This window comes from Vitis vinifera, chromosome 16 (genome assembly GCF_030704535.1).
Source record: "Vitis vinifera cultivar Pinot Noir 40024 chromosome 16, ASM3070453v1".
In the NCBI taxonomy this organism is placed as follows: Eukaryota; Viridiplantae; Streptophyta; class Magnoliopsida; order Vitales; family Vitaceae; genus Vitis; species Vitis vinifera.
Window position 1 is genome coordinate 15,642,333 of NC_081820.1, and position 15,976 is coordinate 15,658,308.

Here is a 15,976-nt window from a genome sequence, read left to right on the forward strand (position 1 = left end):
GAAGAGAAGTTGTAGCTCACAATTTCTTACCACATTGAATGAATCAATTTCTTACCATATTTCTTTCATTTCCTATGAAGAAAAATTAATAATCAGGTCATAAGTTAGTTGGAAACTAAAGTAATGATGTAATCAACTTCTTTTTTTTCCTAAGTTTGTGAAGATGTCTTGATTAATATGTTTTTCTTTGTAATGAAGTTTCAATAGGTTGATATAACTTAAAATAAGAGATCAAATATTTGTAATTATTTTCGCACCTCGATTCATAGAACATCTTTCAATTCTTCCTCATTTGTCATTAATTAATAATTAAATTTGATTTTGGATCCGGATGTGTTCATGAATTTACATAAGTTGAGCTTAATTAAAGCCATCATACATAGGAAGATCAAACATTTGAAAATATACTAATAATATAAGAATTTATATAATTGGTTAAGAGAATTTTTATAAGAATTGATAACATTTAAAAGAAAAAACAGTTTAATATTGGGTTATATACTTTTCTAATACAAAAATTGTTATGTAAAAATTATGAATTTGACTCTTCAATAAATAAAAGCTACAACTTCTTAACCATAAAAATAAATAAATAAATAAAATAAAAATTATGAATTTGACTCTTCAATAAATAAACCAACTACCCAAACAATGCCCTAAAAAGAATACATGCAGGGAGCTTTGCCTTCATCAACCTCTCTTAAATTTGGAGCCACTTTGCCCCCTTTTTTAAGGGTAAAACTTAGGTAACGCTCATAATTATTTATTTTCAAAATCACTTCATTTATTATATAATATGTTATTAAACATATTATTATTACTTACATTAATTGATTCTCTGTGAATGAGAAAGGAATGGCAGCACCTAAAGTGGCTGGAAAAATATGAGCAACGACGGTACAGTAGGGTCTGTTTGGTAGTTGGTTTGAAAAATAAATCAGAAAAATAATTTTTGAAAATAATTTTTTAGATTTTATAGAATAAAAATCTATTTAAATACTTAAAATATTTTTAAAAATAATTTTTATACTTAATTATTTTACATGTTTATGTAATTATTTTTTTAAAATAACATTAAAAAAATAAATGAAAGTAATATAAAACACTTGAAATATGTTATCCGAAAATATTTTGTTTTTTGTGTTTTATTGATAAACGTGTTTTTTCTTTAAGAAAAAAAAAAAAAAAACCGTTGTTAAAAACAGTTCTGAAACAGGAACTAAGTTATTGCTTTCAAATTATGTTTTTGTTTAACACTTTTAAACAGTATTTTCTTATGTTTTAAGAATTGGAATTAGAATCAGCAGAAGAAGCGTTTTTTAAAAATATAAAAATAAAATCGAAGTGCATTGAAGATGCTAAAGCCCAAATGCATCAGGGAATGTGCTGAGTGACTGAGTCACTCGGTCGGATCCCCATCCCTCTAGTGAAAGCCTCAGATCTAAGATGAAACTAATCCAACGGTCCGGATAATTTCACCCACAAACCCCGACCTCTCCCTATAATCTATATGCCTTGCAGAACCTCACACGTCACCAAAATATACGAAAAATTCCCGTGTCAGCGTCCAACAGCGAACCAAGGCATATTTTCCTGCAACATCTCAGCCGTCCATTGTCTGGGTCCCATTTTACCATGTACGGCTCAGATGTATAGGCAAAATCTTTATAGGTACCCAGCGACGGACTCTGGGGCAATGTTTTCAGAACCGGACCGGTGATCGAACCGGAAAAGTTACCGGTTCACGGTTCACTGGTCGGACCGGCGGTCGAACCGCTATTGAACCGGTGACGTCATAAATATATAATTTATATATTATTAAAATTAAAAATAATTATAAAAATTTTAAAATATATATGAATAAATTGAAAATCAATAATATTATCAAATTAAATCATATTAATATTTTTAATTTTATTAAATGAGATATGTAAAATATTTAAATGTGAAAATATTAAAAATGAAAATTTAAACTAATTTTATCATTTTTAAAAATATTATATTATTTTTATTTAACATTACAAAAAAAATTTAAAATCTAATATATATTATTTTGTTTAGCATATTAGGTAACAAAAGCCGTGTAGCTGGAGTGGTGCCTAGGCTGCCTTCCGAAACAGGGGTCCAAGGTTCAATTCCTCTTGGCTGGGGACTTGTTATTATTTTTTTCATTGCTTAGGTTGGTTAGGAATCCCACATCGGATTCTAAGAGAAATGAGGATGCAAAGGGTGCCTATAAATGCTATCCACATTGAAGACCAAAGCATTGCTTCACTGGGTGGGCTGAAAAGTAAGCCCACAATATGATTGAGTGGGGTTTGGGCTTTGTCATGATGAGACAAGGCCCAAAATGGGCATTTGCCAAAACATTTTTATGCAATGAGCCTTTAAAATGGAGGTTCAAATTGAACCGTTCGGTTCAATTAGAACCGTCCGGTTCAACCGAGTCGCCGGTCCGACCGCCGGTTTTGGCGGTTCGTGGCCGGTTTAAACCTTAAGCTGTTCAATAGGGCAGACCGGACCGGAATTGTGACCGGTCGACGGTTGAACCGGTTGGACCGGCCGGTCCGGTCCGGTTTTTAAAACATTGCTCTGGGGACTCTCTTTCGTCTTTTTTTTTTTTTTTTTCTTTTTCTCCTTTCCTCCTCTGTGGCGGCTCTAAGCTTTTTTTGGGTACCGAGCTTCACGCTCGATACAGAAACCCTAACTGCTCGTACTATACAAAACCAAACCGCATATTAGAGCTTCGGCGACACAGCAATGGAGGTTTCCCTAGGAAGACGCCACCACACTTTTCTATATGATTTATCCACATTAAGAAAAAAGTAGAATCCGAAAATGTCATGCAGGAGACCATTTTTATTTAAAATTATGCTTCCTTTTTAAAGTGGAAGGAATCTAGGTACTGCGTTCATATGGTAGAGTCAAACTTTCCAGGCAAAAACAGATACTATATATATATATATATATATATATATATATGTGAGTGCTTGGTCTCCTGGGAATTCATAAGAAAAAACCAACAGTTGCAAAGCCTCTCTTCTATTACTTGCAGACCATGGCAGGACGGTCCTTTCAACACCTTCTTAGCTTTCTTATGCTTTTGTTGCTATGTGCCAAACCTGGCATGGGGAATGTTACTGGGTGCATAGAGAGGGAGAGACAAGCTCTCCTTCACTTCAAACATGGCCTTGTGGATGACTTTGGCCTTCTTTTCTCATGGGGAGACGACAACAGAGATTGTTGCCAATGGAGAGGAGTCCAGCGTAGTAACCAGTCAGGTCACATCATCATGCTTCATCTTCCTGCCCCGCCAAATGAAGAATATGATGAATATGGTATTTACCAATCTCTTAGAGGCGATATAAGTCCTTCGCTGCTTGAATTGGAGCACTTGACTCATTTGGATCTCAGCTGTAATGATTTTGAAGGGAGGCACATACCTCCATTCCTTGGTTCCCTCAGCAGAATGCAGTACCTCAATCTCTCTCAGGCCAATCTCGCTCAAACTGTTCCCACTCAACTGGGGAATCATTCCAACTTGCTTTCCCTTGATCTCAGCGATAATTATTTGAATTTTGGGAACCTTGAGTGGCTTTCTCGTCTTTCTTCTTTTAAGACACCTTGACCTGAGTTCTGTCGACCTTAGTAAAGTCATCCACTGGTCCCACGCAATTAATAAACTCCCTTCTCTCATTCACTTGGATTTACAAAATTGTGGTCTCCCTCCCATCCCTCCACTCATCATTCCGTCTCTTTCCCATGTGAATTCCTCTGTCCCTCTTGTTTTCCTTGATCTCTCTAGGAATTATCTCACTTCTTCAATATAACCATGGCTGCTCAACTTTAGTACCACCCTCCTTCATCTTGATCTCTCGTTCAGTGATTTAAACGGTTCGATTCTGAAATATGCTTTTGGGAACATGAGTTCCCTTGAATATCTTAATCTCCATTCGAGTGAACTTGATGATGAGATTCCGGATACAATTGGAGACATGGGATCACTTGCATATCTTGATCTCTCTTGCAATCAACTGCAGGGCTCAATTCCAAATACAATTAGGAAGATGGTTTTACTTTCACATCTTGATCTCTTTCGCAAGCAACTGCGGGGCTCAATTCCAGATACAGTTGGGAAGATGGTTTTACTTTCACGTCTTAATCTTTCTGGCAATCAACTGCAGGGCTCAATTCCACATACAGTTGGGAAGATGGTTTTACTTTCACATCTTGATCTCTCTGGCAATCAACTACAGGGCTCAATTCCAAATACAGTTGGGAAGATGGTTTTACTTTCACATCTTGATCTCTCTCGCAATCAATTGCAGGGCTCAATTGCAGATACAGTTGGCAACATGGTTTCTCTTGGAAAACTCTATCTCTCTTTGAATCATCTTCAAGGTGAGATTCCAAAATCCTTGAGTAATTTATGTAACTTACAAGCATTAGAGTTGGATAGAAACAATATCTCTGGACAGCTTGCACCAGACTTTGTGGCCTATGCAAATGACACATTAGTGACTTTGTCTTTATCAGCAAACCAGTTCAGTGGATCAGTTCCTGCTCTCATTGGATTTTCATCCTTGAGAGAGTTACATCTTGATTTTAATCAACTAAATGGAACTTTACCTAAAGGTCTTGGACAGTTGTCCAACCTTCAATCCTTGGATATTGCCTCAAATTCATTGCAAGGCACTATCAATGAAGCCCATCTCTTTAATCTATCCCAGTTGTCCTATTTAGACTTATATTAGCTTCCAACTCTCTCACTTTCAACATGAGCTTGGAGTGGGTTCCTCCATTTCAACTGCTTCATCTACTATTAGCCTCCTGCAAATTAGGACCTCTTTTTCCTAGTTGGCTTCGTACTCAAAACTCGTTGAGAGAGCTTGATATCTCCAATTCTGAAATTTCAGATGTCCTCCCAGACTAGTTCTGGAATGTAACCATCTCAACTGTCAGAACCTTGAGTATTTCCAACAATCAGATCAAAGGAACCTTACCGAATTTATCATCAAAATTTGGTTATGTATCTAACATAGATATGAGCTCAAACTGTTTTGAGGGTTCAATACCACAACTTCCTTATGACGTGCAATGGTTGGATCTCTCCAATAACAAGTTCTCAGGGTCCATTTCTTTATTATGTACAGTGGGTAATCAGTTACTTCTACTTGACCTCTCAAACAACTCGTTGTCGGGAGGGCTGCCCAATTGTTGGGCACAGTGGGAAAGTTTGGCAGTTCTTAATTTGGAAAGTAACAGATTTTCTGGGCAAATTCCAAATTCATTTGGCTCTTTGCAATCAATTCAAACACTACATTTGCGCAATAAAAATTTAACCGAAAAATTGCCTTTATCTTTTATGAATTGTACAAGTTCGAGGTTCATTGATTTGGCAAAAAATAGGTTATTGATTACTACTCAAAAAGGGCTATTTGATAGCTTGTAATTAACTCTTTTAAACAATTTTGAGTAGTAGTTATTGCCTTTTAACCCAATTAGCATATTGAGGACCTTTGCAATCACTTCTAATCATTTTGTGTAAGTTTTGGTGTTTTTGTTAGTAATTTGATCACCAAAGCAACCCAAGGTGGAGGAGAGTTATTTGGAATCCATGGCAAAGCAATGGAAAGCTCAGAAACATGAAGAATCAGAGCTTTAAAGCCTTAAAGTCCTTTGCCATAACCAATCCGGAATGCAAGGAGGAGAAGTAAAGAGAGAATCTACCTTGAAGCATTCTTGATGACAGTCATTTCAGCCACTTTTGGATTACTTCCTGAAGTCCAATTTATGCATGCTTTATGTCGTTTCGAAGATCGGGAAGTCAAAAATCCAATGCTTCAAACGGTTCGCAAATCAGAGTTGAAATGAAAAAGTTAGAGCCAATGGAAGCAGATCACTCCAAGCTGAAGGCCAATTTCGCAGGGCTGCGAAATCAGCCTTCGGCTGCGAAATGATTTCGCAGCCATCTTGTTCGTCTGCGAAATTTCGCAGCCATTTTGTGCGCCTGCGAAATTCTCCTGAGTGCTTCCAGATATTTGCGACCAACGTTTTTTGTTATTTTGCCTCAGATATTTGTTGTCTAAATCCCAATTCTCTCCTTGTAATCCACCAATTAGATGATTCCTTAGTTGTTAAGCAAGGATACAGGGGTAAACAACCTGTTATATATTGTTTTGTAAGTTTCATTTTAAGGGTCGTCGGGGAATTTTCTCCAGAAGACCATCTTTTGTAAAGTTTACACTTAGCTAAATACAGAGTATCTTTTGCTTTCTTTTTCTCTCTTCTATTTTCTATTTTCTTAGTAGCCAAACATCCTTGGAGGATGAAATCCCCAAGGATGAGAGGCTAAAACCTTTTAGTTTCTTGAAGTAATGGATGCCATGTGAAGCTCCCGTGTCAGGATGGAGATTTCCAAGCCATGAATGTAAGTAGCTGAGCGTCATAAATGTTTTCATTCAAAGTAAAGCTTTTAATCCCTCTGACTTGCTTTGAATGGCCAATACTTGATAACCTTTTGGTCTCAGTGGATTCTTATTGTTAGATCCACTGATGTTCATTAGTTATCTCCTACGAGCCATTGTATTGCAAGTCGAGGAGATGACCTATATCATTAAAAGAGCATTTATGAGGTTCAACTACCCTTTTTGTAAGTTTTCAAGGACTAAAACTCAGTTGTTAAACTCATACCGGTTCGGGAAGTAAGCATCACCTTAGTTGCTTCCCCAACTCGAGGTGAAAAGTCCCAAAATCTCCATTTTTACACAGTGAGTTAAGCATGGCTATCCAAAGCTTTGAGAAACTTCTTTTTCCATCTTTTAACCTATTTTCATGTTAGTTTAGTTTACACACCTTCATCTTTTTATGTTTTCATCTTAACCTAATTTTTATTAAGAAAAGTTCACTCCATCCTCCGAACTTCACCAGTTAAAGTAAAAACCCTTCCCAGTGTTCGATCCTAGAGCCACTATGCTATAGTAGCTTTGCTACTTTAGTGTAAGGACCTTAGGTATAAATTTTGTTGATACCCTTACATGCCAAGCTACCAAGAGTCGGGTTATCAAATGGCGCCGTTGCCGGGGAGGGTGCTACTTCACTGTGAATATATCAGCCGGAGGTAACTTGTGAGACTTCTCATGAGTAAGGTGAATTCTATCTCATTTTTCATTTACTAACTTTTTATTTTAGTTTTAGAACATTTTTAACTTAGTTTAGATAAGTTTCTTTTAGCTTTTAACTTTCATTTTTAGTTTATTTTTCATACTCTGTTTTTCCTTCCGCATGCTCTGTTTTTTTTTCTTTTTCTTTGTTTTGTTTGTTTACTTTGTTCCAGCTGAATCCGTGCATGCCCTATTGGATTAGAGACCAAGAGGGAAGGTTAGTGCGGATAGAGACTCCACGAGCTATTGAATTAGAGATTATTTTAAAAGTCATGGAGAATCAGCCAGAGGATCAACATTCACAACACGGGCAGGGGAATGATCCGAACTTGTATAGGTCCATGAGGGACAGGATGCACCCTCCGAGGATGAGTGCACCATCTTGCATCATTCCTCCTACAGAGCAATTGATTATCAGGCCACACATCGTGCCTCTGCTTCCTACTTTCCATGGGATGGAAAGTGAAAATCCATATGCGCACATAAAGGAATTCGAAGATGTGTGCAATACTTTTCAAGAAGGGGGAACAGCTATTGAGCTTATGAGGTTGAAGCTCTTTCCATTCACATTAAAGGACAAAGCCAAGATATGGCTCAATTCCTTGAGGCTGAGAAGCATAAGAACATGGACAGAACTTCAGGCTGATTTTTTGAAGAAGTTTTTCCCTACTCACAGAACAAATGGATTGAAGAGACAAATCTCCAACTTCTCAGCACGTGAGAATGAAAAATTTTATGAATGCTGGGAGAGGTATATGGAAGCCATCAATGCATGTCCTCACCACGGCTTTGATACATGGTTTTTGGTGAGCTATTTTTATGATGGCATGTCATCTTCAATGAAGCAGATATTGGAGACAATGTGTGGGGGCGATTTCATGAGCAAGAACCCTGAGGAGGCTATGGATTTCCTAAGTTATGTCTCAGAGGTCTCCTGTGGATGGGATGAGCCCACTAACAGAGAAATGGGGAAGAGGCCAGTTCAGCAAATGTCAAAAGGGGGGATGTACAATCTGAGTGAAGACATGGAGATGAAAGCCAAGGTGGCTGCCATGGCTAGACGAATAGAGGAAATGGAGTTGAGAAAAGTTCACGAAGTCCAAGCTATTTCAGAGCCTCAACAACCAGCCAATCCTTGCTCCATATGTCAGTCATTTGAACATATGGTGGAAGAATGTCCCACCATTCCAGCAGCAAGAGAAATGTTTGGGGAACAAGCTAACCTGATTGGCCAATGGAAGCCAAATTCAAATGCTCCCTATGGCAACACGTACAACTCTAGCTGGAGGAACCACCCAAACTTTGCATGGAAGCCAAGGCCAAACCCATATCAGTCACCAGCCCAATCAAGCCAACAGAGTCAAGGTCAATCCTCAGTTGAGCAAGCACTCATAAGCCTTAGCAAGGTTATGGGTGACTTTGTGAGTGAGCAAAAATCCATCAACTCTCAACTAAATCAGAAGATTGACAACGTAGAGAGTACATTGAACAAGAAGATAGATGGGATGCATAATGAGTTGTCTCAGAAAATTGACAACATCCAATATTCCATCTCAAGGCTCACAAATTTGAACACTGTTAATGAGAAAGGAAAGTTTCCCTCTCAGCCTCACCAAAATCCTAAGGGGATACATGAAGTGGAATCCAAAGACGAGGATTCTTCAAAGGTGAGGGACGTGCAAGCTATTATCACTTTGAGAAGTGGTAAGGAAGTGCATCAGCCGGAGCATGATCAGAGGAAAGCCAAAGAAGACAAGGTTGATAGAAATGAAGAAAAGAAGAATGAACGAAAGGGAAAGGAAGTTCAGATGAAAGAAAGCATCATTCCTAGCATGGATGAGGAACCTCAAATTCTTTTAAAGGAAGGCATGATGAAGAAGCACATGCCTCCTCCATTTCCTCAAGCCTTGCGTGGGAAGAAACCGATCAAGAATGCTTCTGAGATTCTTGATGTGCTAAGACAAGTGAAGGTGAATATTCCTTTACTTGATATGATCAAGCAAGTACCCACATATGCAAAGTTTTTGAAGGACTTGTGCACTGTGAAAAGAGGACTCAATGTTACAAAGCAAGCCTTCCTAACCGAGCAAGTGAGTGCTATAATCCAATGCAAGTCTCCAATCAAATACAAAGATCCGGGGTGTCCTACAATCTCAGTTAATATTGGAGGAACCCAAGTGGAGAAGGCATTGCTTGATTTGGGGGCAAGTGTTAACTTGCTTCCATACTCTGTATACAAGGAGCTGGGGTTGGGAGAACTCAAGTCAACATCGATCACCCTATCCTTAGCTGACCGATCAGTGAAAATCCCCAGGGGGGTAATAGAGGATGTATTGGTTCAAGTTGACAAATTCTACTATCCAGTAGATTTTGTGGTGCTTGATACGGATCCCATTGTCAAAGGGATCAACTATGTTCCAATCATCCTTGGAAGACCATTCCTTGCAACATCCAATGCAATCATCAATTGTAGGAATGGGGTCATGCAACTCACTTTTGGGAATATGACATTGGAACTCAACATCTTCCATCTATGTCAAAAGCACATCCATCCTGAAGAAGATGAGGGCCCAGAAGAAGTTTGTATGATAGATACCCTGGTGGAGGAGCATTGTAATCAGAGTATGCTTGATCAGTTTGAAGAGAATCCAGATGAAAGCCATGAAGATCTTGATGATGGGTTAGCTGAACCCATGGGAATGAATGCCGTTATGTCAAACTGGAGACAAAAGCCAGTGATCCTCCCTTTGTTCAAGGATGAGGAAGAGATGAAAGAAGCTAAGGATGTAATCCTTAAGCTTGAATTGAAGACCCTTCCTACCGAGTTGAAGTATGCTTACTTGGAGGAAGGCAATAAAGCCCCGGTGGTAATTTCTTCTTCTTTAACCGTTTTACAAGAGGACAATCTTCTAAGAATCCTTAGAAAGCACAAGAAGGCAATCGGATGGCAAATTTCTGATTTGAAGGGGATAAGCCCATTGATTTGCACGCACCATATTTATATGGAGGAGGGAGCTAAGCCAACTCGTCAGCCACAGAGAAGATTGAATCCTCATATGCAAGAGGTAGTAAGGGCTGAAGTGTTGAAGCTTCTTCAAGCGGGCATCATTTACCCCATTTCGGATAGCACTTGGGTGAGTCCAACCCAAGTTGTTCCAAAGAAGTCCGGGATAACCGTAGTCAAGGGGGAAAATGGAGATGAAGTGTCCACACGCCTCACAACTGGTTGGAGGGTGTGCATTGACTACAGGAAGCTGAACGCAGTAACGAGAAAGGATCACTTCCCTTTACCTTTCATGGATCAAGTCCTTGAGAGAGTATCTGGGCATCCTTTTTATTGCTTCTTGGATGGGTATTCCGGGTATTTTCAAATAGAGATTGCTGTGGAGGACCAGGAGAAGACTACCTTCACTTGTCCATTCGGCACCTATGCTTATAGGCGGATGCCTTTTGGATTATGCAATGCTCCTGCTACCTTCCAAAGATGCATGCTTAGCATCTTCAGTGACATGGTTGAACGAATAATGGAAGTCTTCATGGATGACATAACTGTGTATGGGACTTCTTTTGAGGATTGTTTGTCACATCTTGAAGATGTTTTGAAAAGATGCATAGAGAAAGACCTCGTACTCAATTGGGAGAAGTGCCATTTTATGGTAAATCAAGGTATTGTTCTTGGGCACGTAATCTCAAAGAAGGGTATAGAGGTAGATAGAGCTAAGGTGGAACTAATTGTGAAGTTGCCACCTCCCACCAATGTAAAAGGAATAAGGCAATTCCTGGGGCATGCCGGGTTCTATAGGAGGTTTATAAAGGATTTTTCCAAGATTGCTAAACCTCTTTGTGAATTATTGGTGAAGGATGCCAAGTTTGAGTGGGATGATAAATGTCAAAGGAGTTTTGAGCTTCTTAAGCAATTCTTGACATCAGCACCCATTGTGAGAGCACCAAATTGGGAGTTGCCATTTGAAGTGATGTGTGACTCAAGTGATTATGCCATTGGGGCTGTTTTGGGACAAAGAGAAGATGGTAAACCTTATGTGATCTACTATGCAAGTAAGTCTTTGAATGATGCTCAAAGGAATTACACCACTACTGAGAAGGAATTACTTGCTGTGGTGTATGCTTTGGATAAGTTCAGAGCTTATTTGATAGGGTCTTCCATTGTGGTATTCACGGATCATTCAGCTTTGAAGTATTAGCTAACCAAGCAAGATGCCAAGGCTAGGTTAATTAGGTGGATACTTTTGCTTCAAGAGTTCAACCTCCAGATCAGAGATAAGAAAGGTGTTGAGAATGTGGTAGCTGACCACTTGTCAAGGCTCAACATTGCTCATGACACCCATGGACTTCCCATAAATGATGATTTCCCTGAGGAATCCTTGATGCTTGTGGAGGAAGTGCCATGGTTTGCACACATTGCCAATTACTTGGTCACGGGAGAAATACCAAGTGAATGGAGCTCTCAGGACAAGAAGAATTTCTTTGCCAAGGTCCATGCATATTATTGGGAGGAGCCTTTTCTCTTCAAATATTGTGCGGACCAAATTATAAGGAAGTGTGTTCCTGAACAAGAGAAGCATGGGATCCTATCTCATTGCCATGAGAATGCATGTGGAGGCCACTTTGCCTCTCAAAAGACGGCAATGAGAGTTCTTCAATCGGGTTTTTGGTGGCCCTCACTTTTTAAGGATGCCCATGAGGTAAGTAAAGGATGTGATAAGTGCCAAAGACTAGGCAAGCTTTCAAGGAGAAACATGATGCCTTTGAACCCCATCTTGATAGTGGATCTTTTTGATGTTTGGGGCATAGACTTCATGGGACCTTTCCCTATGTCTTTTGGCCACTCCTACATCTTGGTAGGAGTTGATTATGTTTCAAAGTGGGTTGAAGCTATACCCTGTAGAACCAATGATCACAAAGTGGTTCTCAAATTCCTAAAAGAAAACATCTTCTCGAGGTTTGGAGTGCCTAAAGCAATCATCAGTGATGGAGGCACTCACTTTTGCAACAAGCCCTTTGAAGTTCTTTTGGCCAAGTACGGAGTCAAGCATAAGGTAGTTAAACCTTATCATCCTCAGACGAGTGGCCAAGTAGAGCTAGCCAACCGGGAAATTAAGAACATCTTGATGAAGGTGGTGAACACCAATAGGAAAGATTGGTCTGTTAAACTCCTTGATTCCCTATGGGCGTATAGGACGGCTTATAAGACTATCCTTGGGATGTCACCGTACCGTCTTGTTTATGGCAAAGCTTGCCATCTTCCCGTTGAGATTGAGTTCAAGGCATGGTGGGCCATTAAAAAGCTCAACATGGATTTAACTAAGGCTGGGCTAAAGAGGAGTTTGGATTTAAATGAGCTTGAGGAATTGAGAAATGATGCCTATCTCAACTCAAAAATAGCTAAGGAAAAGCTAAAGAGATGGCATGATCAGTTGGTGACCAAGAAAGAATTTTTCAAGGGACAAAGAGTCTTGCTATATGACTCTAAGCTTCACCTATTTCCGGGAAAGCTCAAATCAAGGTGGGTAGGGCCTTTTGTCATCCACCAAGTACACTCACATGGAGTAATTGAGTTACTCAACTCAAATAGTGCAAAGACCTTTAAGGTCAATGGCCATCGTCTCAAGCCATTCATTGAACCATTCAAGCAAGACAAGGAGGAAATCAACCTCCTTGAGCCACAGAAAGCCTAATCAGAAAAGGGTTAGATGGGCTTGGTTTCACCAAAGTCCATATTTTTTGTTTAAGTTTATTAATTTAGAAGCTTTATTAACTCTTTTGATTTTGATTTTGGTCTAAAGTTTTGTTAATTATAAGTAACTTCCTCTTTTTGAATGATCTTTTGTAGGAAGATTTGCAAAGAATATGAAGGAAGGTCTCAGAGGGCCAAAAGGAGCTTAAAGCTATGAAATTTTAGTGGTCTGCGAAATTTTGCAGCCCAAAATAGGCCCCTGCGAAAAAGTCCATCTGCTGCGAAATCATTTCGCAGCCCTTACATGGCCTCTGCGAAATCAAGGTTTGGCTGCGAATGGCCCTCCGCTGCGAAATAAATTTCGCAGCCCAACACCCTCCTCTGCGAAAATTTTCGCAGCTGCGAAACCACCTCTTGGCACTCGTGTGCCATTTCGCAGCACAGTAACTCCATTTCGCAGCTGCGAAATGGCTGCGAAATCCCCAAAGCGTCAAATCTTCAATTTTCACAGCGATAGCCTCATTTCGTAGGGTGTTTCGCAGCTGCGAAACACCCCTTTGGCACTCGTGTGCCATTTCGCAGCACAGTAACCCAATTTCGCAGCTGCGAAATGGGCTGCGAAAAGGGCCCTCCTCTGCGAAAATGCTTTTTTGTTGCGAAATCAGCCCTCCTCTGCGAAAATTAAAGTGACCCTTGGTATCCAATTTTTAACAGTATAAATTCCAAATTTCTAATATAACCGGTCATTTGAACTTTAAATAGTACCAGAGAAGACCCAAAAACAGAGCAACCTTCCATCTTCTCCCTCTCGCCTGAACCTCGGCCGCGCACCTCCGCCCATCTCCGCCGGCCCGCCATGGCAAGAACTCGAGGAGCTAAGTCCTCCTCCCCGTCAAGCCGTACGAGGGCTTCATCAAAGACCCCTGTCCAAGGCTCCACATCCGAGCCTCCGCGACCACCGCGCGTCTCACCTCCAGTTGAGGGCGCACCAATGAGCCCTCCAGTCAGGCGCTATCATACACGGGCGAGTAGCCAGCCACCCAAGAAGAAAGCTAAGGTATCTGAGCCAGTATTAATTGATTTATCAGAGCCAGAAGAGCCAGCTACAGAGCCTCAGCCGTCTCAGCCGTCTCAGCCAGCTTCAGGGTCTCGGCCGTCTCAGCCGTCTCAGCCGTCTCAGCCAGCTTTAGAGCCTCAGCCGTCTCTGCCGCCGCCTACAGATTCTCAGATCCCCTCCGGCATGACTCCTGAGATGATTATCAAGCGCCCCATGCTCACTCAGCCGCCCATAGAGGGTAATTTAGACTGCAGGGCTAGGCCTTTCCACTCTGAGCTCTGTTTTGACGTGGCCGCTTTCAGACTTCAGCCCCAGCTCAAGGACTCCTTCCATCTGCTCCGGAGGTATCATATGGAACAATTGCTTACTCCAAGGGATTTCTTTTATCCCCGTGTGGCAATGGATTTTTATCAATCCATGACCACACACCATGTCCGAGATCCTACTGTCATCCACTTCACCATAGACGGACGTCATGGTATTCTGGGAGCTAGGCACATAGCAGAGGCATTGCGCATTCCCTACGAGCCAGCTAGGCCAGAGGATTATCGAGTCTGGACTAATCCTTCCCCGAGCGACATAGTTCGTATTCTGTCCAGAGGGGCATCCACAGGCCAGTATCTACAGAGGAAGGAGCTCCCTCCTAGCATGTTTTTCATAGATGCTCTCCTCCGCCACAATATCTTTCCACTACAGCACTGGGTGCAGAGGCGAGGAGCTTTGCTGGAGGCTTTATATCGGATATCTGAGGGATTCTTCTTTGGCCCTCATCATCTCATTATGGCCGCCCTTCTGTATTTTGAAGAGAAGGTCCATCAGAAGAAGCTGCTTAGAGTTGATGCCATTCCTCTACTGTTCCCCAGATTGTTATGTGGAACACTTGGGCTACCCAACTGAGCCTCAATTTGAGGGCAAACGGATTTGTCGAGAGATATTCACTCTTGACAAATGGACGAATATGACAGCCTATAGTGCAGAGCCAGGGGCCCTAGCTGGAGTAGAGCATCCAGGGATTCCACATGCAGAGCAGCCACAGGAGCCACAGCCCATAGAGACACCAGCTGACACGAGAGCACCTGCCCCTGCAGTGCCCTCTGCAGAGCCCATACCTGAGGTTGCACCCTCTGCTGATCCTACCACACCACAGCCTCCCCCTGTTTTTTCAGCCACATCACAGCCCTCCTCTTCAGCAGAGCCGAGGACTTCCATATCCATTTCCGAGTACAGAGCTCTATGTCACACTTTGCAGACATTGACCACTTCACAGAGCACTCTTACTCAGGAGATGGCTGCTCTTCATGCTCATCAGGAGCAAATTATTGCTACTCAGACTCAGCATACTGCCATTCTGAGGCAGATTCAGAGCCATCTGGGTATTCCATCAGCTCCTCAGCACCAGATGCCTGCCCCTTTAGAGCCTACAGAGCCGACTCCAGTGGACACACAGACATCCACCTGAGTCATTATCTTCACATCATCAGCACCCATCTACTTGATCATTTCCATAGTTTACTTTACGTATTTTCTTTATGCATTTTCTTATTATAGTAGCACTTGCAATCCCATGCTTTTGTTATGATATATATTGGGATTGGTTGTATTACTTGTTATTATCTTTAATGTACTATCATGAAGTAATACAACTCTATCATTTTTTGCATACTCTTGGTATTATTTTATTTTTATTCCTCTACTCATATCTATTTTCTTTTTGAAACATGTGGTTTCTCCTTATCTCCTCAAATTACATACCACTCAGGAGGCACCACTTCCTCCCTATAATTTCAATCGCTCATGCCACATTGAGGACAATGCTCAGCTTGGTTGGGGGGGGGGGGGGGGGGGGGGACAGTTGAGGAAGGAAGTTTTTTTTTTATTATTATTGTTAATACTAAATATATTGGTAATTTAGGTTACTTTTGTTTAATTTTTAAAATTTTTCTCTATGGTTGTTAAAGATAATTTCTCAAAAATAAAATAGGATAAGTCGAGTTGTAACTTAATTATTTAAGTCTTTGAGTTTGTTTTATGCTTTCAAAGTTGATAATCTATTAAAGCTCT

General features: G+C 40.7%; 2 protein-coding genes and 1 pseudogene across 2 annotated transcripts; all 3 read left to right on the forward strand.

The window, feature by feature from the left end:
- The first annotated feature begins 3,127 nt into the window (after window positions 1–3,127).
- On the forward strand, window positions 3,128–3,628 carry LOC109124168 (receptor-like protein EIX2). Its single transcript, XM_019225944.1, has one exon. It carries the CDS (start codon window positions 3,128–3,130, stop codon window positions 3,626–3,628), a length of 501 nt encoding a protein of 166 aa, XP_019081489.1.
- A 295-nt stretch (window positions 3,629–3,923) lies between these two features.
- Window positions 3,924–4,754, forward strand: LOC100253520 (probable LRR receptor-like serine/threonine-protein kinase IRK). Its single transcript, XM_002269523.2, has one exon. It carries the CDS (start codon window positions 3,924–3,926, stop codon window positions 4,752–4,754), a length of 831 nt encoding a protein of 276 aa, XP_002269559.2.
- Window positions 4,755–8,146: 3,392 nt separating this feature from the next.
- On the forward strand, window positions 8,147–14,812 carry LOC132255293 (uncharacterized; annotated as a pseudogene).
- Window positions 14,813–15,976: the final 1,164 nt, after the last annotated feature.